Source organism: Hyperolius riggenbachi, chromosome 2 (assembly GCF_040937935.1).
Source record: "Hyperolius riggenbachi isolate aHypRig1 chromosome 2, aHypRig1.pri, whole genome shotgun sequence".
NCBI lineage: Eukaryota > Metazoa > Chordata > Amphibia > Anura > Hyperoliidae > Hyperolius > Hyperolius riggenbachi.
Window position 1 is genome coordinate 473,172,203 of NC_090647.1, and position 27,265 is coordinate 473,199,467.

General features: G+C 46.3%; 1 protein-coding gene across 5 annotated transcripts in view; it reads left to right on the top strand.

Moving 5' to 3' along the window:
• The first annotated feature begins 17,984 nt into the window (after positions 1 to 17,984).
• The window catches only part of CCDC92B (coiled-coil domain containing 92B), a 97,411-nt gene continuing 88,130 nt past the window's right edge, over positions 17,985 to 27,265 (top strand). Inside the window, exon 1 of one of the 5 annotated variants that reach the window (XM_068270234.1) lies at positions 17,985 to 18,021. Coding sequence is in view for 1 of the 5 variants with exons in the window: in XM_068270230.1 (XP_068126331.1) it covers positions 19,477 to 19,482 (6 nt within the window). In the remaining 4 variants the exon portion in view is untranslated. Of the gene's footprint in view, positions 18,022 to 18,441; positions 19,005 to 19,461; positions 19,483 to 24,066; positions 24,135 to 27,265 lie in introns of those variants that run through there. The other 4 variants (XM_068270231.1, XM_068270230.1, XM_068270233.1 and 1 more) reach the window with 4 other exon arrangements.

The window sequence follows — 27,265 nt, forward strand, 5'->3', positions numbered from 1 at the left end:
CCTAATGTCTGCGTGTCCCCAGTGTATTAAATACATTCACGCAGCTGCAGCTATCCTCAGGCTGTCCTGTCTTAAATAGACAGGACAATATTATATGAATATTAAATGAAGGTTTTACACATGAGAGGCAATTGTGCTTGTTGTTTGAGGTTTTAAGGCAGCTGGTGTGTAAGGAACAGAGGCCTGGGAGGCAGGCGGTGCCAGTAAGGAATCCAGTACTCCAGTGATTGACAGACCCCCGTACCCCGCAACCTGATGGTGAGCAGGGTAACATAGGGGACAGAGGGGGGTGCGTGGATAGATGGTGGTGGTGTCCTGACCCCCATACCTGAGCACCATTGAAAGTTTGTGCATGAATCACACAGGGGGTGTTGATACAAAATAATAATAACAATCTGCACTATTGCGGCCTTTCTGTTTTGTGTATCCCCTGTTTCTTGAGGTGTTGACATACGCTGCATACCATCTTGGAGAGTCCAGGACGGACAGTTATATGGACTGAGCGCTACTATACTGTGTGGACATTTATAGTGATAGTAGGGTAACTATATATAGAGCGCACCACCTCCATTTGAAGAAATTCTTATTGTTGTTAGCGCTGTAATATTGTGTGTGCTTTTTAACTGTCTTAAATACATTTTTGTCCGCAATGTCCCCAGGTACTACCGTCTACAGCAACTGGACGTCCGCACAACATACCGTACATGCAGCTATCCTCAGGCTGTCCCCACTTTTATCACAGCGCTGCCCCATGCATTTAAATGTCCGTGATGTCCCCGGTATTACCGCTGCTTTCTTAATCGGGAAGTGTCCCGCTCAGCTTCGCCGATAAATGGACCAATCAGGCGGGGGACGCTGGCCCCAACCGCCAATCACGCCGCCCACTGCTCCTAGCAACTCTGTTAATAGGACGAGATGTGCTAGAGGGCGGGACAACCTCTCCATCATTGAGACCAATCACTACAGTAAAGTAAAACTGTAACTTCAAAAAAGAGGAGTAAATGTAACTAAAAAAAAGTTAAAAACTTATGTAGGAGGAAGCCTCTTGATGCACCAGACGCTTTCCTGATCCTCCACGACCCTCTTATCTGCCATGCACAAGCATGGCCACGCTGTGCAGGAGCCAGTGGGTTTGCACCCACTTTAAAGGGGAACTGAAGTAAGAGGTATACAGAGGCTGCCATATTTATTTCCTTTTAATCAATACCAGTTGCCTGGCAGCCCTGCTGGTCTATTTCTCTGCAGTAGTATCTGAATAACACCAGAAACAAGCATGCAGCTAGTCTTGTCAGATCTGACTTTAAAGTCTGAAACACCTGATCTGCTGCATGCTTGTTCAGGGGCTATGGCTAATTGTATTAGAGGCAGAGGATCAGAAGGGCTGCCAGGCAAGTGGTATTAATTAAAAGGAAATAAATATGGCAGCCTCCGTATACCTCTTACTTCAGTTCCCCTTTAAGAAAAAGTAAATAGGATATGGCCCATGGAGAGATCAGTATTCAGGGAACATATTTTGTACCATGTTGGATTTCCAGATGTACAGTAGTTGTTAGAAAATATCCATAAACCTCTTTTTAATTTCTAGAACTACCGGTATAATTTGCCGGAGGTTGTCTTAAAATTAGCTTCTCCTGACCCGTGACTCGTAAATATTTGACCAGTTAGAGAAAGCAGGTGTGAAAAGGGTCTATCCCAATTCATACCTATCCCATAATCGCCATGCATATATGAGGTCCCTAATCAGCGCTGAGAATAAAACATCAGGTAACAGAATTGTTAACCAAGATTTTATTAGCTAAACACAGAAACACAACCACATATATACCCTTCACAAACAATGTAGCTCTATAATGTTCATTTCCTCATGTGACGTCAAGTTACAAATACACCATTGAAGAACATTACTTTAGACAATAAACAGACGCTATACTGTTGGTTCTATCATGTGAAACATCACATGTCCTGCATCCCTTGGGTCATGCTGTTTGTGCATCCTATAGAACCTAGTTTCTCAACATGCGGTACGCGTACCCCAGGGGGTACTTCTGATGGTTCCAGGGGGTACTCGGGTTTGATATACTTAACCAAGAATAACAAATTTTGAGTTTTAAAAAATGATAAATCTTATATAAACAACACCAAAATAGTATTTTAGATAATTAAAAGCAATAGTTAAGGCTTGGAAATTGTTTGGTACCAATTATCATGTACTATAATTGAATATATATTTTTCAAGGGGTACTTGTGATAATGTTTACTATGCTAGGGGGTACTTGGTGAATTCAGGGTTTTAAAAGGGGTACATACCAATAAAATGTTGAGAAACACTGCTATAGAAGACAATAATGCTATGCTTATACCAAAAATATCTGTTTTCCTGTCATGTGAACTCTCACAGAATCATTTGTTATAGAATCTGTACAGCACTGTGGAAGATGACAGCACTATACAAATACTACATAATAATAATAATACAGTTAGTGAATTTAAAGGTATATAATTAGTCTATAACAAGGTGTTTACAGCGGAAATGGGAATACTGCCGACATTTTAGACCAATCACAAAACTCAAAGAGTCTTGTTATTGGCCTAAAATTTCTGAGTCTTGTGATTGGCCTAAAATTTCTGCAGTATTGTGATTTCTGCAGTACACTTCTCCATTCTCTGATTGGTCCAATACTTCCGACTACAGAAGTGTGTGGCTATAATCAGAGAGTTCAAACGTGTTCTGCAGATGTCCGAATAATAGCGTAAATCCGCAAAATATAGTAGATTCTGCAAAAACAACGTTTTCTAAATTATCTAATCTAACGAATTCTGTTGAAATTGGCATTTCCAACCATCTCTATGCCTGACTCATCTGATGTGCTGTAAAGCACTCTTCTTTATAGTGTACCAGAGCTGAATATTTAAAAATATTTTATACATATGTGGTGCTTCCTCCAGCCCCATATGCTCCAATCTCTCCCACACCGCCGTCCTCCGCTGCCCGCAGCTACGAGAACCGGGTCCCTGCACTTCCGTCAGTCGAAGCCAGCCTAGCGTAAGAGAAGTGCGCTGTCTGCGTATCTCTCCAGCAGCCGCTGGAAAGATAAGTACAGGGCGCACTTCTCCTGCGTAGCTGTCCGCGACTGACGTCAGTTACGGGACCCGGTTCCCGAAGGTGCGGGAAGACAGAGGACAGTGACGTGGGAGCGATCGGAGCGGATAGGGCTGGAGGAAGCCCCAAGTATGTATAAAATCTTTTTAAATATTCAGCTTGGAGTCCTTTAACAATCTTCTTGTTTGTCCATAATAACTGCATTTATTAACGGAAACCCAAGGCAAAAATAAACTAATTAAATAAACAATTGTATCTATCTTCCTTCTCCTAAAAATGACTTTTTAAGATATTCCACAGTTTTATTTTATGTTTAAATCTACTTTTTAAGTTCTAACTATTTTATTGTTTTTTCTCAATGACACATTCATTGAAGTATGCCAGAGCTAAAATCTATGAACTATTGACCCTTTTTATCTCTGTCCTGCTCTCAGAAGCCATTTTCTGCTAGGAAAGTGTTTTATACTTGTAATTTCTTATCAGTGAGGGTCAAACTGTAGTCACTTCCTGCCTGAGTCAGGACTGAGTCAGCCACTTACATACCTGATATTTAACTCTTTCAGGCAGAGAAAGAAAAAAAGGAACACAGCATAGTTATTTGTGTGCTAGGAACTGTACATACTCATATCTCATCATGTCCCATGTCACCTCAGATATTTTTTAAACAGTGCCATGAATGGAAGACAAGGATGTTACAAAAACAAATAATAGAAATAGGTAATACTAAATATGCTTTGCTGTCAATGTAAGCAAGAGTTTTAGGTTCACATACAGGAGGGGTACCAAATACCAGATAAGTTGGCAATGCTCCCTTACTGTCTGGTCACTAGGCTGATGGTAGGGAGGCAAACAGACTGCATTGCAATAAACAAAACAAACATCCCTGAAATAGCTGTCTGTAGACTACTAGAATGAACAGGTTGGGCAAGCGTATATGAACCACAGAGACGTAGCTAGAGTATGGCACAGCATGGCACATGCCCTGGGTTCCCTCCAGTGGAAATTAACTGGGGTCCCTCCTGACAGACACCTTTCCCCAAAGCAGGATCAGTTTTGCTGCCAAATTTCCCCACCAACCCCCAGGGCCTCTGAGTCAGCTGTTAAACCCTCTAAGATACACAACAGCATAATAACCTTTAAACGAAAAACATTTCTTTGTTACAGCTGATACATATCCTAGAATAAATCTGCACTGTTTATACTTACTGATTCATGGAAGCAGACATAGGGCTTGATTCACAAAACGGTGCTAACCTATTTAGCACGCCTAAAGTAGTTTAGGCGTGATAACCTTTGCGCCAGTAGGTTAGCACTGTTTTCAGGAATAAAACTTGCACGCAAAGTTGTGCGCGCAAAGTTTTACGCGCACAGAAAGTTGCATAGGGTTTAATGGGTGCATAAAACTTTATGCGCGCAAAACTTTATGCGCACTAAACTTTGCGCGTGGGAATTTCGCGCGAGTTTGTTTTTATCACACCTAAACTGAGTTTAGGCGTGATAAAGGGCTTTTCACCAGCGTGCTAACAGTTTGCATAGCTTTGTGAATCAAGCCCATATTGTTAACATCCTGTGCTTTCAAACGAGCTTATCTTACATCTCTGCCATGGCAGTAATGTGACAGGATAGAGATCAAATTACAACTTGTGATTAGACACAAATGAGAGGGAATTAAATAGGTTAAACTCTCTAAATACATACAGGGTGCATTTCTCGATGTTTCCCTTCTGTCCTGTGCAAGAGTTCAGGTCCACTTTAGCAGGAGTTTAAAGGGGAACTTCAGCCTAAACAAACATACTGTAGTTATGTTAATTAGAATAGATAGGTAATATAATCTCTTACTCGCCTTGTTTTAAAAGAACAGGCAAATGTTTGTGATTCATGGGGGCTGCCATCTTTGTCATGGGGGCAGCCATCTTTTTGGTTGAAAGGAGGTGACAGCAGGAGACACAGTTCCAACTGTCCTGTGTCCTGATCACCCCTCCCAGCTGCGCACCCTAGGCTTCAAATGTCAAATTCAAAATGTAAGAAAAAAAATTGCACCAAAACAGCAGAACGAGAGCAACAACATCAGAAATCCCATCAAGCTTTGCACAGCATCGGGCAGTTTTCTTCTGTGCATCTATAATTGAGGCTTGTATAAGAGAAACATAGTTCTGATGCTGTGAAACTGTTAAAGAAACACCAAGACTTTTCAGTGCTGCTGAGTCGATTTTTAGTCTTGAGGTTCACTTCAATTGCAGGTCATCTGCGGATTGAAGTAATTCATTCAGTTTTTCCTCAAAAATCAAAATAAACTCAAAGGTCCATGTACACTAACCTTTCCACACAGTATTTTGCCCGGGAAAATGGTTCACATACAGTACCGTACACACTTCTCCACTTTTTTGGACATCCAGCTTCAAATTACTACCGTAATTAGTACAAGATATACTTACAGCATGCAGAGCACAACGTTTATAAATCCAATATCATCCCTTTAAACGACTTTATCCAGACAATGTAGCCTTCTGCGAGGGAGCTGGTAGGGAAGGATCCTCTGAAACAGAGGCCAGGCGGCAGAGTTTTAGGCCCCGTTCACACTTGCGGTTTTGCAAAAACCGCACCGGATGTCCGGACCGCACCGGAGCCGGATCGGACCTGAACCGTACGGTTCCTGTCCGGATCCGGTCCGGATCCGGTCCGGTTGCATACGGTTTTCGTGCGGTATGAACACGGTTGCGGTCCGGATCCGGATTCTTAAAGAGATAACAACCTGTATAAATACCTGGGGTTCTGGGAGGTCAGCAGAAGCTCTGGGGTCATTTTTGGAGACAGCTGGACGTGTGGAGACCATCCTTGGATACAGAGACAGCAGTTGGGACCATGGATCCAGTCATTTTTTACGCTTATTACCTGGGAATTCTCTCCTTCCTGTTGTTTACCTACTACTATGTGGGGAGAAGGCGTGCTCCTCGCAGGAGATGGTGGGTGCACCCTCTACTAGCCAGGAGGCAGAGGAAGGGAGAGTTCCAGGCCCTCTACCGGGACCTCAGACGACACCCACAGAAGTTCTACAGCTACACTCGGATGTCTATTCCCCTGTAAGTATATAGGCCTAAATACACCAACCCCCACCATTCCTAAACACCCCACCCTCACCCCCACAACACCTCATCCCTGTATACCTAGCTAAACACACCACCCTGACCCCCACACCCCTGTATACCTAGCTATACACTACACCCCCACCCTCCACAACACTCCCAAACCTCTGTAAACACACCTCCCCCATCCTCCACCCAACACCTTGTCCCACAACATACTTTACAGCTTCTTCCTTTACATCTCCTGACAGGTTTGATACCCTTTTGGAGATGGTGAAGGATGACCTTAGGAAGAAGGATACCACGTTCAGGAGAGCAGTCACACCACAAGAACAACTACTCATCACACTGAGGTATGTAAAAACTTTTTTTATTGCAAAAACAACCACTTTCCAACATGGAAACATTCTTCCAACATGGAAGACAAAAAAATAACATATCTATGGTATAGCCCGGTCAGTTTTAAGGAACACCAACCACCAACTTTGTGCTGGAAGAGTTGCAGGGCATAGCTGCCCAAGTGTCTTTCGGGGACACCAGGCCCTAATAAATTGAAGTGCTTCAAAAACCTAACCACTGGCACAGGACCCTCTGAGCCATGGGTGAAGGACACAGGTCAGTGAAAAGGCTAGGCCTCTCACCGACCAGTCAAGGTGTCCTTGATCCATGGTTCAAAGGGTCTTGTGCAAGTGGTTAGGAACAAGAACAAAGTGAGGAGCAAGAGGAACCGATGGCAGAGGAGCAGGACTACAGATGCAGTGCAACAGGCACAAGGTTGTGACCCAGGTAGTGTCTTTCGGGGACACCAGGCCCTAAAATTGAAGTGCTTCAAAAACCTAACCACTGGCACATGACCCTCTGAGCCATGGATGAAGGACACAGGTCAGTGAAAAGGCTAGGCCTCTCACCGACCAGTCAAGGTGTCCTTCATCCATGGCTCCAAGGGTCTTGTGCAAGTGGTTAGGAACAAGAACAAAGTGAGGAGCAAGAGGAACCGATGGCAGAGGTGCATGACTACAGGTGCAGTGCAACAGGCACAAGGTTGTGACCCAGGTAGTGTCTTTCGGGGACACCAGGCCCTAAAATTGAAGTGCTTCAAAAACCTAACCACTGGCACATGACCCTCTGAGCCATGGATGAAGGACACAGGTCAGTGAAAAGGCTAGGCCTCTCACCGACCAGTCAAGGTGTCCTTCATCCATGGCTCCAAGGGTCTTGTGCAAGTGGTTAGGAACAAGAACAAAGTGAGGAGCAAGAGGAACCGATGGCAGAGGTGCATGACTACAGGTGCAGTGCAACAGGCACAAGGTTGTGACCCAGGTAGTGTCTTTCGGGGACACCAGGCCCTAAAATTGAAGTGCTTCAAAAACCTAACCACTGGCACAGGACCCTCTGAGCCATGGGTGAAGGACACAGGTCAGTGAAAAGGCTAGGCCTCTCACCGACCAGTCAAGGTGTCCTTCATCCATGGTTCAAAGGGTCTTGTGCAAGTGGTTAGGAACAAGAACAAAGTGAGGAGCAAGAGGAACCGATGGCAGAGGAGCAGGACTACAGGTGCAGTGCAACAGGCACAAGGTTGTGACCCAGGTAGTGTCTTTCGGGGACACCAGGCCCTAAAATTGAAGTGCTTCAAAAACCTAACCACTGGCACATGACCCTCTGAGCCATGGATGAAGGACACAGGTCAGTGAAAAGGCTAGGCCTCTCACCGACCAGTCAAGGTGTCCTTCATCCATGGCTCCAAGGGTCTTGTGCAAGTGGTTAGGAACAAGAACAAAGTGAGGAGCAAGAGGAACCGATGGCAGAGGTGCATGACTACAGGTGCAGTGCAACAGGCACAAGGTTGTGACCCAGGTAGTGTCTTTCGGGGACACCAGGCCCTAAAATTGAAGTGCTTCAAAAACCTAACCACTGGCACATGACCCTCTGAGCCATGGATGAAGGACACAGGTCAGTGAAAAGGCTAGGCCTCTCACCGACCAGTCAAGGTGTCCTTCATCCATGGCTCCAAGGGTCTTGTGCAAGTGGTTAGGAACAAGAACAAAGTGAGGAGCAAGAGGAACCGATGGCAGAGGTGCATGACTACAGGTGCAGTGCAACAGGCACAAGGTTGTGACCCAGGTAGTGTCTTTCGGGGACACCAGGCCCTAAAATTGAAGTGCTTCAAAAACCTAACCACTGGCACATGACCCTCTGAGCCATGGATGAAGGACACAGGTCAGTGAAAAGGCTAGGCCTCTCACCGACCAGTCAAGGTGTCCTTCATCCATGGCTCCAAGGGTCTTGTGCAAGTGGTTAGGAACAAGAACAAAGTGAGGAGCAAGAGGAACCGATGGCAGAGGTGCATGAGTACAGGTGCAGTGCAACAGGCACAAGGTTGTGACCCAGGTAGTGTCTTTCGGGGACACCAGGCCCTAAAATTGAAGTGCTTCAAAAACCTAACCACTGGCACATGACCCTCTGAGCCATGGATGAAGGACACAGGTCAGTGAAAAGGCTAGGCCTCTCACCGACCAGTCAAGGTGTCCTTCATCCATGGCTCCAAGGGTCTTGTGCAAGTGGTTAGGAACAAGAACAAAGTGAGGAGCAAGAGGAACCGATGGCAGAGGTGCATGACTACAGGTGCAGTGCAACAGGCACAAGGTTGTGACCCAGGTAGTGTCTTTCGGGGACACCAGGCCCTAAATTATTAGTGCTTCTAAAACCTAACGACTGGCACAGGACCCTCTGAGCCATGGATGAAGGACACAGGTCAGTGAAAAGGCTAGGCCTCTCACCGACCAGTGAAGGTGTCCTTCACCCATGGCTCCAAGGGTCTTGTGCAAGTGATTAGGATCAACAAAGTAAGGAACAAGAGGAATCAAAGGCACAGGTGCAGGACTACAGGTGCAGTGCAACAGGCACAAGGTTGTGACCCAGGTAGTGTCTTTCGGGGACACCAGGCCCTAAAGTTCAAGTCCAGCAAAACCAAAAGTTAAAAAGCCCTGTGATGGTATCCTTCCTTCGAGGATCGGAGGTATTCAGAGGAGCATGTCCAGGAACAATTTGACTTTTTTTCAAATTGTATCGGCACCACTACTAGAAAAGGTGGGAGTTGCTGCCTGGAAATCTGGACTCTCTTGGGTGCTGGTCGTGGATGAGCTGGACCCTGACAGCGGTGGCCCATATTGACTGCCTCTGTAGCCGGTGTACATCTGTGATGATTGCCAGGTGGGCACCGCTGTTGGTTGTGGGGGTCTAAAAATTGGTGGTTGCAATAATGGCGTGTCCATGTGCTGTTTAATCACCTCCAGCAAATTGGAATGGCACGCCATCAGGTTTTGTGAAGGCACCTTTTCAAGATATGGTATTAGAGACATCACAGTGTGAAAACACGGGTGTGCCTGCAATTTCAGTAGTTCCTTGCTTTGTTGATGCATTTGCTGCATCATGTTCTGCAGCTGGCCCACCGACTGATGATGCTGCGCTCGCAGTTGGTCGATTTCTCCTCTGTGCATCTCATGCATCATTTTAAGCTCGTCCCTGTAGTGCCCATGTACAGCGTCGAGCTCACATTGCAGTGTAGTGATGTGGGACTTGTACTGCTCCATGATATGGCCCCTGTCCTCATCTTGCAACTGCCGGGTTATGAGAGTTTGGTGGCTCTGAAGAATCCCGAGAAGTCCGGAGACAGCCCCGGACATCTCGGACTCTGTCTCTCTCCTTGTTGGGGGGAGGGTACCTCGACGCCTCACTGGTGTGGTGGTCCTCACTGGTGGTGTGGCAGCATCTTCCCGTCCTCTGGCCTGTGTCGGGGTTGCCCTGCGTGCTGGTTGTGCTGCAGTCTCTCGGTGCTCCTCACTTTGTTCTTGTTCCCCTGGAGCTTCCATAGCGGTCGATTGTGGAGGTTCAGCTTCTTCCACACTCGGTCCTGCAACCTCAACATCCAAGCTCTCTTCTGCCAAGTCATCATCAAAGGACGGAGTTGTGATTAAGGACTCCCTCCTCCTACTCCTCGCCTCGGGGCAATAGGTTACATCGGCGACGTCATCATCCACCAAGCTCTCCTCACTGCTGAACCGTGCCTCCTGGGTCGGTTCCTCTTGCTCCAAATTGTCTTCAGTCCTGTAGATAAAAAAAATATTTATTGGTGTGCCAAACAGCATGTGGCGTCAATTCACAGAGCTAGCAAACACTAGCAATCACTTTATCACCAGTTTCTACCCAACATTTGATAAAGCTTGTGAGAAAAGTTCGCTAGCCATGGGAATTGAGGCCATAGCAATACATGGCCGAAGTCATGGTAATGAGCTCTCAGTTCCTGCCCACAGTAGTGGTACTTACAGTCTAGGTTCCAGGCTTGCATTGATGAAAGACAATTGCTTGGCAAATTGGTAGTCTTTTTGTCGCCTTCCCCCGCCACTGCCACTTCGTTCGGCAAGTTTTTTCTTCCGTAGCCATTTCACATATGCATCCCGTATATTGCGCCACCTTGTCTTGTACCTTTCTCCTGTAACGACATGAAAAATTGATTTCGATTATTTCTCTTGTAGGTACATCGCAACTGGACAAACATATACATCGCTACATGTCACATTTCGTATTGGGAAGAGCACGGTGGCAGGCATCGTCGTGAGGACTTCGAGGATCCTTTGGACGCGACTGAGGGCCAGATACATGCCTGTGCCGGACACCACGAAATGGGAGGAGATCGCCCAGGGCTTCTGGACCGAGTGCAAGTTTCCTAATTGTGTTGGCGCACTGGATGGGAAACACATCCGGATTCAGAAACCCGTGGGGAGTGGCAGCCATTATTTCAACTATAAAAAATACTTCAGCATTGTTCTAATGGCAGTGGCAGATGCGGACTACAAGTTTGTGTACGTGGATGTGGGGTCGTACGGTAGTTCCAATGACTCTGGAATTTTCCAGCGTACGACCCTTTGCCGGCTGATGGAGGAAGGCAGACTGCGTCTCCCCCGTGACAGACCCTGGCCTGGGACAAGGGCACCGGCCTACCCCTATGTGTTTGTGGGGGACGAGGCCTTCGCCCTGTCCGACCATGTAATGCGTCCGTACCCAGACAGGGGACTTGATGCCAGCCAGCTACACTTCAATGCTCGGTTGAGCCGTGCAAGGAGAATGGTGGAGTGCACATTTGGGATCCTGGTGTCAAAGTGGAGGGTGTTCCACACGCCCATGCTGCTGAAACCGGGCAACGCAGTTGTCGTGGTAAAGGCAGCATGCATCCTCCACAACTTTGTGCGGCAGGAGGAAAGAGAGACTCCGGAACCCCCGAATGTGCTTCCACTAATGCCCCTGCGGAGGTATGCAACCAGGCCAAGGGTAGTGTCACTGCGGAACAGGGACCAACTGAGACTTTATTTTACCACACCACCTGGACGAGGGTGAATGTTTGGTTTTTAATTTGTTTTGTTGAAATGTGTTTATTTTGGAGTTTCAAGTTAGAGTGATTTTAAATGTATTAATTTTTTTACAATAAATTGATGTATAATAATTGGTCATTGTGTATGTTTTATGTGCACAGGTGGGGTACATCGCAGGTGGGTGGGATACATCACAGGTGGGTGGGATACAGCACAGGTGGGTGGGATACAGCACAGGTGGGGTACAGGTGGGTGGGATACATCACAGGTGGGTGGGATACAGCACAGGTGGGGTACAGGTGGGTGGGATACATCACAGGTGGGATACATCACAGGTGGGGTAGAGGTGGGTGGGATACATCACAGGTGGGGTAGAGGTGGGTGGGATACATCACAGGTGGGGTACTGGTGGGTGGGATACATCACAGGTGGGATACATCACAGGTGGGGTACAGGTGGGTGGGATACATCACAGGTGGGGTAGAGGTGGGTGGGATACATCACAGGTGGGGTACTGGTGGGTGGGATACATCACAGGTGGGATACATCACAGGTGGGGTACAGGTGGGTGTGATACATCACAGGTGGGTGGGATACAGCACAGGTGGGGTACAGGTGGGTGGGATACATCACAGGTGGGATACATCACAGGTGGGGTACAGGTGGGTGGGATACATCACAGGTGGGGTAGAGGTGGGTGGGATACATCACAGGTGGGGTAGAGGTGGGTGGGATACATCACAGGTGGGGTACAGGTGGGTGGGATACATCACAGGTGGGGTACAGGTGGGTGGGATACATCACAGGTGGGATACATCACAGGTGGGGTACAGGTGGGTGGGATACATCACAGGTGGGGTACAGGTGGGTGTGATACATCACAGGTGGGTGGGATACAGCACAGGTGGGGTACAGGTGGGTGGGATACATCACAGGTGGGATACATCACAGGTGGGGTACAGGTGGGTGTGATACATCACAGGTGGGTGGGATACAGCACAGGTGGAGTACAGGTGGGTGGGCCACGGGTGGGTGGGCCACGGGTGGGTGGGCAACACGTGGGTGACACAAATCCATAGCAAAAGTTGAATACATCACAAGCTTAAACCACAAGCCCCCCCCCAAAAACTTCTAGTCAACATACCCTCTGTGCCTTGCTGTCTCTTGCTCAAGTTCTCAAAGTCCTCCACATACAGCTTGGCAATTTTTTTCCACAGTCCTCTGCATTTTTTGATGTTGCTGTGGTCCGCATCCCCCTTGTCCCACAGGGCTGGTACCTGCTGCACCTGTAGGATGAGGTCTTCTGATGTGTAGGGCCTCACCCCCTCGCTATCAGACAGATCCTGCTCCATATTGCTGCCAAAGAGCTCCAGCATGAAGTCACTGCTGCTCCACTCTGTGAACGCTGGTGCCATGTGGTCCCCATCCAAAATGGCCACCATACCATAGAGTCAGCATAGGAAGTGTGGTACAACATCCGGTTTTTATAGCCAGTGTGTTGTGCGCTCTCCGGTTCTCATTGGTTTCCATTGGCCGGATGCAACATTCCGGCTCCGGTCCGGATACGTCAGCCGGACCAGCCGGACCAAAAAATAGCGCATGTTGGAACGGACGCCGGAGTCCGGATCCGGTCCGGCTCCGGTCCGGACGAAACGGACGCATGTGAACGGTCGCATAGACTTTCATTGCTATGCCGTGCGTCCGTTTCGTCCGGTCCGCATGCGGTCCGGCTCCGGCACGGCTCCGGCACGGCAATTCCGGATAGCAGCCGCTAATGTGAACCGGGCCTTAATTAGAAATTGGCTGTGTTGTTCTTGATGGGTCTGTAAAGTGCATTTACTTGTCTCCTACATTGCTGAGCTTTCCAATAGCAGGCAGTGTACTGGGAGAGTCTGCTCTTGTCAGAATACATCACTTTTAGTTTTTCAGTCTCATTCCCTCTCTCCAGCATGCTTGAATACATTGCCAGGAGTTTTTTTTCCCATAATGTCAACTTCTACATACATATTTCATTAATACCATTTTAAAGTTAAAGTTCACCTGCCACTGTATAGATTACTATTCAAAGCAGGGACACTTACCGGTATATTTACAGGTCTGTGTGTACTTTTGATCCCCCCCCCCCCTTCTGCACAGGTAAACTGAGAACCATTGGTATTCAATTGGCTAGTGCACGCTTGAATTTTTTCCCCATGCAGATAAAATAGACAGCAGTGAAGCACTAGGAGCATTTTCTCTATCAATTACATTAGCTTCTGTAATAAAACGTGCATGTTTTCACACATACAGAAACACATGGTGTTCAGAACACTCACTCTGTCAACCTCTGATGGAGCTGTACTGGCTCTGTAGACTCCTCCAGCATCACTACAGTACAGAGCACTTAGGGAGGGGTAGAGAGACTGAGGGTAGAACAGCACTGTACACAAGACCCAGCTGAACACTGAATAGGGCCTATCTACAAACCTTTGTCTGCGAAACGTTGTATGATTCCTTTTTAGTAGCTGAGCAGATGGAGTCAGAACAATTGTGCAGAGAGCAGAAAGTTTTTCGTCTCCATGCCCTTAGTTGTCAGTCTCTCAGCACAGGGAAAAGAAACTTCTAACCCCACGGGCCCCCCTGTGGCTTCTGGCCCCCCTGGCAGCAAGCAAACTGTCAGCATAAAAATCCAAAAATGTTACTGTAGATCAACCCACTGTTGTTCTGTGATGCGCTTGTTTTGTTGATCGGGGAGGGTGGGAGGAAAGACTGGACTTCTCACCAGAAGTCCCATCTCTGCAGTGCAAATTACAATTTTTAGGTTGCCAAGTGGGTTTTAAGTGGACCTGAACTCAAAACTTCCTCTCTGCTCTAAAAGATAAAAAGATAAGCAACTGCATAGTAATCTTTACAAAAATACATTTCCTTGTTACAGCTTATAAAGCTCCTTCAGAGATGCTGCAGTGTAGTTACTTCCTGGTTTGCTGGCAGCACAGAAAGAGTTAAACTCTGTTTACATATTAGCTCTCAACTCAGCAGACAGCTATGAGTTCAAATTACACTGGCTCATTACTTGCCGAGAAGGGAGAATTAGACGGGATGTTCTCTACAAACACTTGCAGGGTGGATTTTTTTATATTCTCATTGTCTAATGTGCAATGATTTCAGGTCTGCTTTAAGATGCACACACGTAGCATGCGTTAGTCGTGGTCTTCTGCGCATGTGCGGGAGGTCCACGCATGCGCAGAAGGCCACGACTGATGTGACTGGGCCTGTTACCAGGGCTGATTGCGGCTGAACGGGTGACCACGGGAGGATGGCGAGGGACTCACATGTGCTTATGGGGCTGGAGGAAGCCCCGGGTAAATATCGATTCTTTTGATTGTGTCAACTCTGGTACACTTTAAATCTCTACTCAGGGTCCCTTTAAGGCTACATTCATAGTGGGGGTTGTATCGCGTTCCCTGTAAAAGCAGGAATGCAACGGAAAGGAAAAGTCGCAACGCACATTATCTGCATGCTGCATCGCATCCATTATAACATACAGTCAATGAAAAGCAGGCTTTACTGTCACTGTTAACGCAAGTGGTGACGCACTGCATTCAGTGTGGTGGGATACTGTACGTATTTAGTCTGCAGCGGCCGCACTTCAAACGTTGCATAGGTGCAAAGTGATTGAAGTGCGACGTTACAATGCAGCCGTTATACCACAATGCAAACACAGCCTGAAATAAATATTAAAGGATAACCGAAGTAAAGAAGATTGTTAGAACGGGGCAGGCATGTATAGAGAGCAGTCCTCAAGCCCACAGCTCCCCCAATTCGCCTGTTCTCTCAAAAGAGCCATCAGAAGCTGCTACCGGGTTGGCAGCAGTGGCCCGTTGGAGCGCAACATTAATCACGCACTTATAGTGCGCATGTGCAGAGTGCTCCTTGCCACGAGAGTGCGATCAATGATGTGTGCCGCCGGGCCTAGCGATTGCACACTGCAACAAGGAGGACAGAGATGAAAGGGAGGAGCCGTGGGCATGAGGACTGCTCCATATACATGCCTGCTCCCCCCGTTCTAACAACCATCTTCGCCTCGGTTATCTTTTAAAATTCAAGCTGCCTCATCAAGTTTCTTATGTGTGTAATTAGATATAATAATAATAATAACAACAGTATGAATCATCCACATCTCTTTGTAAAAGATTGCTTCCACACACGTATAGATATTTCCTGTCGATAGCAGGCAGATTTGATTACTTGAATCCGCTAGAGATCGATTCCCCACAAACTAGTCAAATCAATCTTTCAATCAATTTCGACCGAAAGTCAATCAAGTCAGTCAATCTCACCGGAGGGGGAGGGAAGATATCAGTCTGCGGTGGGTTGGGAGCAGCAGACAGATTAACGGCCTATAGCATTTGCACTACATCCAACAGTTCAAAAGATTTTTAATTGACCTATAGAAAAATCTATGCCAGGTGTGTGGAAGGATTTGATCCCAGCTCTGATCAGATTTGATCTGAGGGGGATCGATCTTTTGGCCACATCTGGTGGCAGAGAGACACTTAAACAGGGGTGGAGGCGCCCAATGCATGAAAGAGGCTAATAAGCTCTGTAGAGAGGTGCTCATGCTTGCTACACAGCCATAGCAGTTAAAGGAATTATTCAGGCAATAAAAAAAAATTGAGTTTCACTTACCTGGGGCTTCTACCAGCCCCATGCAGCTATCCTGTGCCCTCGTAGTAACTCACTGCTGCTCCAGTCCCCCGCTGGCAGCTAGCTGACCTCGGAGGTCGGCGGGCCGCATTGCATACATTTTTACACATTTCCGCTAGTGCAGGAACATTAACACATACATTTTTACGCGTTAGTTGTACCATGCGTAAATTTTTACGTGTTGCACCACTAACGCTTAAAAATGTATGTGTTAATGTTCCTGCACTAGCAGGAATGCTACCTGCCAGCGGGGGACTGGAGCAGCAGTGAGTGACTACGAGGGCACAGGATGGCTGCATGGGGCTGGTAGAAGCCCCAGGTAAGTTAAACTCAGGTTTTTTTGCCTGGACAATTCCTTTAAGGCACCAGGGCCGACTTAGGTTTCACAGCGCCCTGAGCGAAAACTGATTTTTGTGCCCCCCCTTCATCCTCTTCGCACGTATACACACACACAGGCCCATATGCAATTCCCCTCTTCTCCTGAGATATCTCGTAGGACAGTGGTTCCCAACCTATTAATAACCACAAATGGATGGAAGGAGTGCATTATCCTGAATACACTTAAAAATGAAGGCTAGAACCTTTCAGGAATATTAATAAAAACAATCAGTGGGACAGTTATCCGCCTCCCTTAGAATGATAGCACAGCACTGACAATTTGCACCACGCGTTATAGCCGCTGTGTGGCTATCCCCCCCCCCCCCCCAAGCGCCCTCAGACTCAGTATAGGTAGGTAGCCATGTATGGGTGCCCACAGTATAGGATCACATATGTAGGTGCCCTCAATATAGGTTGCCAAGCATAGGTGCCCCCAGTATAGGCAGTCAGTTGAAGGTCTCCATCCCCCCCATAGGTAGCCAGGCGTAGGTGCCTCCAGTATAGGTAGCCAGGTGTTGGAGCCCTCAGTAAAGGTAGCCAGCTATAGGTGCCCCCAGTATAGGAAATCAGGTGTAGGTGCCCCCAGTATAGGCAACCAGCTATAGGCGCCCCCTTGGAAGCCGGCGCCCTGAGCGACCGCTCCGGTCGCTCATATCAAAGGCCGGCTTTGTAAGGCACCTGTTTTTCTACTGACCTGAGGAAGCAGGCAAGCACCCACGAAATGCGTTGTCAATTTTATGTGCTTGTATAAAAGACCTTTTTCAATAAACTGGTCCAAATTCTTCAAGAGAGGTAAGATTATCTCTGTTTATAAGGTTTACAGCTTATTAGCCTATCTTTTATGCATTGGGTGCCTCGACCCGTTTTAAGTGTCTTGTCATACCTCATTTAGAGGTGATAGTTTTTTTAGCTGTCCTAGAACTTCGGGAGTGCGACCATCCAGTTCCTGTCACAGACCTGGAAAACCGAGTGGGGGCGGTTAATTTCCCGCCTGCTCTGACGGTGGTTGCAATGATTTGCAACCCACCTTTGTGAGTATATACGCATAGGGCCCAACCGTCCCGTTTTCGTCGGGACTGTCACGATTTTGGGGGGCTCTCCCGCTATCACGGTATGAGCCCCCCAAGTCCCGGGCAGCAGTGGGCAGTGAGGGTGGAAAAAAAATGATCGAGGCGCCAGCCGCGGGTAAGTGGGATGCGGGACGCGTGCATCCCATTACTACCTCCCTCCCTCCCTTGGAATCTGCCCCCCCTGTGTCTCCCCCCTGTTTGCAGAGTGCGCAGCTAAGCGGAGCGGGCTGTCAGCTTATCGGTATCCATGGACGCGTACCGATGTCCGGCTTCAATCTGCTTCCTGTGACGTCACAGGAAGCAGGAAGCCAGATGCTGGTACGCGTCCATGGATACCGGTAAGCTGACAGCCCGCTCCGCTTAGCTGCGCACTCTGCAAACAGGGGGGAGACACGGGGGGTGAGGCAGATTCCCGCATCCCACTTACCCGCGGCTGGCGCCTCGATCATTTTTTTCTTGCATTGGCACCCTCCTCCTCACCCACCCACCCACGGTCACCCTCCTCCTCACCCACCCACGGACACCCTCCTCCTCATCATATATGGGGGAGATATGTATAAAAAAATATTAGGGGATATTATTAATTGAAAAAAAATTCAATTTTTTTCTATGGTAAGTGTGACGGGGGGGGGGGGGGGGGGGGGCTTAGGGGTGTGGCCTAAGTGTCCCGATTCCTAGCTTTAAAATGTTGGGAGGTATGTATACATCCTAAGCAATTTGCTTTTCTGAATCCTACATGATTCTGCACCATTGGGCTACTGGTCTCCTTTTGTCATTTAGATGAACCTGGGGTCTTTATAATCACAGGAACCATCATAAGCTATGCTCTGAAAGAGAAGCAATCTCATAATGTGGCTTGAAAGCAACATGAAAGCGTGTATTCCCTTTACTGCAAAGCAAGGGCATGACTGCAGCTCCAGCATCCTTGCACTAACAGCAAGTCCCCTGGGAGGTGCCAGTGATGACTTCATCAGTGTGATGAGGCTGTGTAACCCTCCTCCCCTTCTCCTGCTATTACTGATGAGGGGAGAGCCCCCAGCCCAGCTCGCCAGTTCCCGTCACGTTGTTCTGTTTACGCCTCACCCTCTGCCCAGCCTCTTGGCCTGATGCCTCGTTCTATAGGGGGAGGCCTGCAGCATCTTGCAAGGGAGAGACACCAAGGACTGAGCGGGGATAGGAGGGATCATGTGTCCTGCTGTGCATTGTTTACATGAGCTCTCCTCCTCACTGCATCAGTCCCGGAGCAGCCTATAGATTACTGCTGAGCAGCCCTGATGAGGTGACTGCAGACAAGTCCTCCTGACGTTCTCCTTCTGTGCAGGTAAGATGGCTGTGCCTATTGCATGCAAACAATTGATTATTCCGGGCTCTCTGTAATGAGTGGGGTGGGCTCCTTCCTCTCTGATGAGCTGCAGGAATGTGCCAGGGGTTGATGTGATGGGTCATTGCTTGGGTTAATATTTAGCTGTGTCCCTTTTTATCAGCACCGTCACTTTTTCAAAGTTCCCTGTCATGGATCATGTGATGTGTCCATGGTGCTGATCTCTGTTGTGATGAGTGATGCACTTCCATAAGTCTCACTGACTGCTCTGAATCGTATTGATACAAGAATCCCTTTTCATTGGGATATGTCAAGGAATGGGGTGCAGCAAGTGAACTGTCCAGTTCTTGAAGGTGATTTGTTGGAAGCAGGAAGGATGGGCAAGTACTAGGCACTGTAACATCCTGATGGTTAGATGTCTGGGGTCAGAGCATCTCCAAAAACAGCAAGGCTTGGGGATTTTCTCTGTTATATGGAGGTTAGTAACTAACAAACTGGTCCCATGAAGGACAACCGGTGAATCGCCAACAGGGTCATGGGCATTAATGTGTGTTTGGAACAAGGGCATTAACATGTATTTGGCACAAGGGCATTACGTCTGATGCCAAAGAACAGCTACTGTAGCATATGTTGCTGAAAAACTTTCTTCTGACGTTGAAAGAAAGGTGTCAGAACTCACAGTGCACCATAGTTTGCTGCATAAGTGGATGCGTAGCTGCAAAGCAGTCACAGTGCCCAGGCTGACCCATGTCCTTTGCTGAAAGTGCCCACCATGGGATTATGCGGTTGTTGTTTTAGAACGTACCACTTACCTAAAGATTGTTGCAGACCATGTACCTGGAGGATCGGCTGCTTACGCCTTGGTTGCAGAAACCACCGGACACCATCAAAGGACTTGTGCAGTCCATGTCCTGATGGGTCACAACTGTTAGGGTAGCACCGGTTAGGCTTATGGTGCCCATTAACGGAACAATTTTTTCATCAGATGCGATCTTTCGACACACTTTTTATGATTGTAATTCATTGTAAAATAATTATTGATTTTTTCCATAAACCAGTCGATAAGGGGATTTTCTCTCTTCAGAATTTTAAGTTATAATCGACCAAAGAATTGTTTCACATCAATTTTCACCAAGCACTGCACTGTTTTCTGTACAATTTGTTTGTAAATATCGCGTCGAGAGATCGCATCTGATGAAAATATTGCACCATTAATAGGCACCTTTACACGACATTAGGCTGGAAAGTATAATGTTTTGTCTGATCAGGGTAAATATCCAAGCACTGTACCCAGCCAAATGCTTTATTGCCTTTTAAAAATAATGAATACCTAGGAAATGTTACAAACTTTAATAAAGTCATCACAATCTGGTTCTATATATGTCAAATCCAGAAGCAGCAGGTTTTCATTGTTAGAAAAAAAAATACTACTTGTAATCATTTATCTAAACAGAATATGTAACAAAAAAGGGCCGCTAGGGGATACCTACCTCTGGAGAAGGAAGCCTCTAGGTAGTAAAGAGACTTCCTCCTCAGTAGAGGGGATCTAGTGCTGGGACCCCCTGAAAAACTCTTGGTTGGCTGCTTGTTGTCATGTTCACGTGCAGTTGCGGCTCTCCACTCGGGCTCCGGCAAAAACAGCCGAGCTCGATCGGGTCCGCTCTACTGTGCAGGCGTCAGCCGTATGCACGGGCGCAGTAGAGTGGACTCGATCATACTCTTTTTCCGCCTGAGCGGAGACCCGCTACTGCACATGTGCGCTATGACAATTGTAACTATTATTGCACACACACATTAACATGCAGCGTTAGACACAAACGCAACGTGTGCACTGTGAACAGTGCATTGATTTTTCATTGCAGTGAGTTATTCTGCGTTAAATGTTGTTTTAACGTGCGACTTTAACGTCGCACTGTGAAAGAGGCCTAAGTGCTGTGGTTTAAGGTGTTCAACCTCTTTTGGATTTTATTACTGTCTTTTTCCCTGCCTGGAAGAATTTCTTTCACTTCCTCTTTTGACAAGAGAGTGAATAGGCCTATCCAACTGGCACAAAGAAAGCAAAATAAATACATAAAATAAATAATTTCTGCGTTGTGGTGAAAAGTTAGAACCACTGTCAAGTTTTCATTGTTGTTATGGAAGGGGAATCAAACCAGACAGCAATAAAAACCTAAATTCCTTTTCATGCTATCCACAAATAATGTCATTCCTGAGCTGGGATTTTAAAAAGTTTGTTTTCCAAGCCCTCCACTGTCTTAGATAAAAGTTTATTTTCTTATTTTTTATAGGGAGATGCATACTGTATGATTATCAGGTCTCTCTTTTCTTCACTGTACTAGTGATCTATACTTTATCTGCACATGGTTTGTCCATAATATAAGCCACAGTTTGACACTCTTTTGCTTAGTTCCCAACTCCTTCACACAGCTAGTTGGTGCATCTACCACCTGTCATCTGCTCCGCAGTGCTGATTGCCTCCTGGAGGTACATGTGGTGGAGGTGGGTACACCCCTGCATGTACATTTCAGCAGGCAACAGTGACCACAATTGGCAAGCTAGAATTTGGCCGTTAATGGGTATGGCTGAACGTTTCCGATCAATAACCGGGGTGAACAGAAAATGATCAATCTGCCACGAAATTGTACCGTTAATTAGCAATTTTACACATCACGTATGTTGGCAGATTGGCAGCTGAACTGGGGGATAAAAGGGCAGTTCAGTTGTTTAAGTATATTCGTCCTAAATATTTACAAAATAACAGAATATGTGCTCAAGTCATAGAGGTTTATTCATTACGCATATCGGGCTTAAACAGCGCAAGTTAAATCTTACAGCGCGCGTTAATGAAATCAGCATAAACTAATTGTAGCGCATGCACGCTACCCACACTACTGGCAGTGCAACGTGCGATCCTTGGGAATGGCCGATCCTTGTAAATGCCGGGTGATAGCTACATAGCGCGACCGCGATAGTTCACTTTCACAGCTGCTACTATGTTAATCAACAACTTAGCATAGTAGCGGTTGCACTAGTGAAATATCGCGTTCGCAATACGTCCCTATCGCGTGGCACTTACAAGGATCGGCTGTTGCTACGGAGCGCACGATACGCTGTCAGCAGCACACGCAGCGTGGGCGCGCTACAATTAAGTTGTGCTTATTTAATTAACGCCATAGTTAAGTCTTTTTTTCAATTCAACCAAGTATGTAAGTCCATTAAGCTCAACCAGAAACCTTATAAGGTTACATAAAATCAAGAATGTTAGATTTTCTAAGTTGTTTGCTATTTCTTGAATTAGAATAGACCGCCTGATTTTTACAGCAAAACACTATAGTGTGTGTCATCCTTTTTCTGAGAATCCCTAGTCAGCATCCTCTGCGTAGGACAACCTTCCTGTTAAATGACACAGGTTAAATATTGAGTGGAATGAATTAAACATGAAGTTTTCTCTGCACTCTTCAGAAACGATTCACATGATTCTAATAGTATTCAGTCTCTGTTGTCTTTCAAACATGTTAATAAGGTAGCTTTGATGGCAGCTGTAATTTGTGATACTATATTTCATCTGATCAGGCAGTGTTTCTAGATCACTTGCTAACTATAAAATGGGTGTTATTCTAGCTCAGAAGCAGTTCCGTCTCTGCTTTGATGTCTTCACAGTAGAGGGGGCCGACTCTGTGACGCACTTTGTAATCATGCTGGATAGAAAACGAATGAACCGATCTAACGCTATATCTATTCATCATGCTGAAGCTATATAGGGAACCCTATAAGCAGCACTAAAGACTTGCTTTCTATGAGCTGAGATATGCAGACAGGGGAAGGAGATCCTAAGTTATTGCTCACTGCAGCTATACAGAGCTGTAGTGCTTGCTGAAGTGTATGGGCCGATTCTCAGTTCTCTCTACCTCTGATCCCTTTCCCGGTGCGAGTAAACAGAGTAGATTCCAGAATTTAAAAAAAAGATATGTATGACCCCTGATCCTCCATGATCTGTTGCCAAGAGATCTGGAGTGCTGAATCTTCTCAGCCAAGCGCAGGTCGAGCCCAATGTACCCCTCCTTACCCCTCCCACTACATTGTGCACCATGTCATTGTTGATCCACCCCAAAGCAGGAGAAAAGGGTGCAGGAGCCCTTTCGGAAAACCGCCGCCGCCGTCGGCGCCTATTATAAAAGCTGAGAGTAGAGGCAAAGAAAGGAAATTTGGGCACACGGCAGCTGCTATCGGACACCTCCAGATGCCGAAATTTACCCTCTTTGCCGCAAATCTCAGCTTTTATAATGGCTGCGATATGCAGCAAACAAAGTACATTTTGGTGCCTAATGATCCAAAGTCGGTACTATTCAGTGCACGGAGGCGCCTGATTACTGGCAACCGTTTTTAATACCTTAAAGAGGAACTCCAGTGAAAATAATGTAGTAAAAAAAGTGCTTCATTTTTTACCATAATAATGTATAAATGATTTAGTCAGTGTTTGCTCATTGTAAAATCTTTCCTCTCCCCGAATTACATTCTGACATTTATTACATGGTGACATTTTACTGTGGGCAGGTTATGTAGCTGCTCCTAGCTGTTTTGGCTGTTAGAGACAGCTGTAAACAGCTATTTCCTGTCTGTGAGCCTTGTTACATTGTAACAAACTGCCAAAAGTACCACGGTCCCAGGGCTTCTTGTGGGAGGGGTTTCAGCAGAAAATCAGTCATACAGCGCCCCCTGATGGTCTGTTTGTGAAAAGCATTATATTCCTCATGTAAAAGGGGGTATCAGCTACTGATTGGGATAAAGTTCAATTCTAGGTTGGAGTTTCTCTTTAAAGAAGCCACACATGCATGAATGACTCCGGAGGAAAAATCGTTACGTATATAGCCACCTTTAGGGTCCTTTTACACTTAATGCGATGGTGTGCATTAGTAGGAGTTAGTATGCATTGGTATGCGTTTTTTCCATAGCAGTGTATTATGAAAAAGATTTCAGTTAAAACATGTATAGGGTGAATGGAGCCATAGGAAAACATGGGCATTACTTTGAAAATCAGTTTTTTTTTCAGTTTTAACTGATAGCAACTGATAAAAGGGGCCTAAGAGGGAAAAAAGTACTGTAGACACCTAGGTTTAGAAGGTAAAAACCAGGGAAAAAATATACTATGTTCTCCCCAATTATTGTGTGCTCATCTGTCCCCCATATTCCCCATTCTGTCTCCCATGTGCCCCTTCTATCCCCCACAGTGTTCTCCCCAGGGTCGATTTTTTGACCACACGGCTGTCATCGGCTCACCTCCTATGCTGTAAGCACAGTTGCCCTGCATTTTCAACTGCCCCACCCGGCTACTTTTTCATGCCACCCGGCTACTATTTCATGCCACCTGGCTGGAAAAAAAATTCTTGGGAGAACACTGCCCCATGTACCCCCTTCTGTCCCCCATGTGCCCCTTCTATCACCATGTACCCCCTTCTGTCCCCCATGTGTCCCCTTATATCCCCCATGTGCCCCCTTCTGTCCCCCATGTACCCCCTTCTGTCCCCCATGTACCCCCTTCTATCCCCATGTACCCCCTACTGTCCCCCATGTGCTCCCTTCTGTCCCCCATGTGCTCCCTTCTGTCCCCCATGTGCTCCCCTTCTGTCCCCATGTGTCCCCTTCTGTCCCCCATGTACCCCCTTCTGTCCCCCATGTGCCCCCCTTCTGTCCCCATGTACCCCCTTCTGTCCCCCATGTGCCCCAGTGTGTAACTGTTTACATTCAGATAAACAGTCGGGTTGATCAGTGAGAGGCTGACAGAAGATGTCAGCGCTACATAAATGTAAAATAAATAAATAATTGTTTAGACAAGCAAACAGGTTAATCTAGAGATACATCGTTCACACTCTGCTAAAAAAAAAAAAAGAACCAGGAGAAGAAAAGAGTACAGGGGACACTCCTGCAGCAATTTTACAAATGAATGTATAATATTAATAGGCCATTGAATTTCAGGCCTGGCAATGTGGAAAGCTGCACCGTCCTATTTCAGTGTCCGGAGTCACACTTTAAATAATAGAAGCTCATTGCTGATTGGTTGTTGTAAATGGCAAGCCCCAAGTGTCAGATGTTACTGAAGTGCAGATAATAATAGTTCTGTTATTATAGATGTACACCATGCATACGTTTAGGGAGGGAAAGAGCGATGATAATAATAATAAGAAACAGTTTACAGTTGTTATGACATGTTGCCTCAAAAAGGGAAGGAAAATGGTCATTTGTAAAAGTGCTATTTGTCCATTATTTTAGGATTTCATTGCTGGTTTTGTGCTCCTGCCTTGATTGCCAGGGAGTCAACACTTCCCTCTTTTTCTGCTTGAATGGGCAGCATCCTATTGATTTTCTCTTGAGCTGGAACCAAATTTAAGGCGAGCTTGAGTAGTATCATTAAGTGACTTCCTGAAAGGCGCAGTTTCTGCTGCATATCCAGAAATAGATCTCTGCTCCATATTGTTCAACCAGAAGCTTGTTTTTTGTTCTCACATGAATAAGTGAGTACGGCTTCAGATGATCTCTGCGCTCAACCCAGGCTGATGGGGTCACATTGACGAGAACCGCATCTGTTTGGAAAAGCGGAATGGAACTCATGTAAAAACAGCAGCTCAACATATAATAGAGTCACAGCAATAAACATGCTTAATATCTTCCCTTTTAAAGCAACCCTGGATCAACTTAAAAAAAAAATAGATACTCACCTAAGTACAGGGAAGTCCCTCCCATAGAGCTCTCACCTAGGCTCTCCCATAGAGCCTTCCTGGTCCTCTCTCTGTGTCCTCATTCCCCCGCTGAGCCTTTTCAAATTAGGCATCTTCAGAGTCCTCGGAAGGCTTTGAAAGCACTGGTATCCCTTAGTGTTTCCAAAAATAGACACTTCCGTACTGCAGATGTGGAGTCGCTTGTGCGCAGTACGGACCCACATATTTTTGTAAGTACTCGGAAACACGAGTACTTCCGGAGGCTGCCCAAGGATGTCCAAAGACGTACTTGACCTGCAAATTAAATAACTAAGTGGGATAAATCTCTGACATAATATTTAATAAAACAGTGTTTTCCTACTTTTCATTATTCATACCATTATCACATTTGTTCCCAAAGTACTGGTTATCTGCTCTGAAAGCTGCCATTGCATTTCAGAATCAGAATCAGAATCAATTTATTTTCGCCAAGTAAGTTTGCACCTACAAGGAATTTGTCTTGGCAGTTGCTTAACAAACACAAACATTGCATAGCTGCTGTATTTATTTATTAATCTCTATCTAGTGATGATTTCTCACCTCTCTCTGCTTCTCAGCTCATTGCAATTTCATTTTAGCATGCTGCTGGGTGTATACTAATTGTAGCAGCAGAGAACAGAGGAGTGTAAACAAAAGATAATATTATCACCTCTTCAGATGCGGACAGAAACGTTCAGGGGCTTTCCACTGCAGAACAAAGTGCTGTTTAACTGTTCAAGTGCTGTCTGTTCTGCTTGTGGTAGTATGCTGTTTGAATGCTGTTCTGCATTTGGTAGTAGATTTTGTGCTGTAAATAATATTTTGGAACAAAGAGGAAATGCTGGGCTTCAGTGAGTTTGAGTGGGGGGACACCGCTAGAACCACGGCACGGAAAGAGGACCAGGAAGGCTCCATGGGATCCAGATCCTCCCTCTACATAGGTGACTATATATTTATTTTCTTTAGGTTGCTTCAGTGTTGCTTTAAGCATTTGCCATTTGTTAGATACTGCCCATGTAAGTGTTGGGTAATATGTGCGTTGCAGTGATAGGGTCTTGCTTACTGACCTCTTTACAATAGCCTGAAGTTAGAAATTACACATTGTTTGGCTAAATTGGCTGGAATCCATCTGACTAGGGATGTTGGTTACAGTACGTAACATGCAAGGGCATATCTACAGATCATGGGGCCCTCAGGTGGCTCCCACTACATTCATAACTCCTTCCCTCTCTTAGTTAGAGACCCTATCTTAAACATGGGTACCCTGTCATAGAGCAAATCTGGCCACAATCACCACCTGGCTGAACTAATTTGCCATCTTGTCACCACTGCAGAGATTCTACCTCACTTCCTTTTTCTCTGGGCCATATGCAGTAGGCTCCGGTAAAGTCCCTGTACGCAGAAATTGCAGTTTTGAAGTTACACTGACAAGGTAGTGCACCTTGCGTAATTTTAAATTAGCGTTACCCCTGTTGTTAGAGTAATGCAAGCATTGCTAGTGTGACAAGCTGTATGCAAGTTGCATAATAT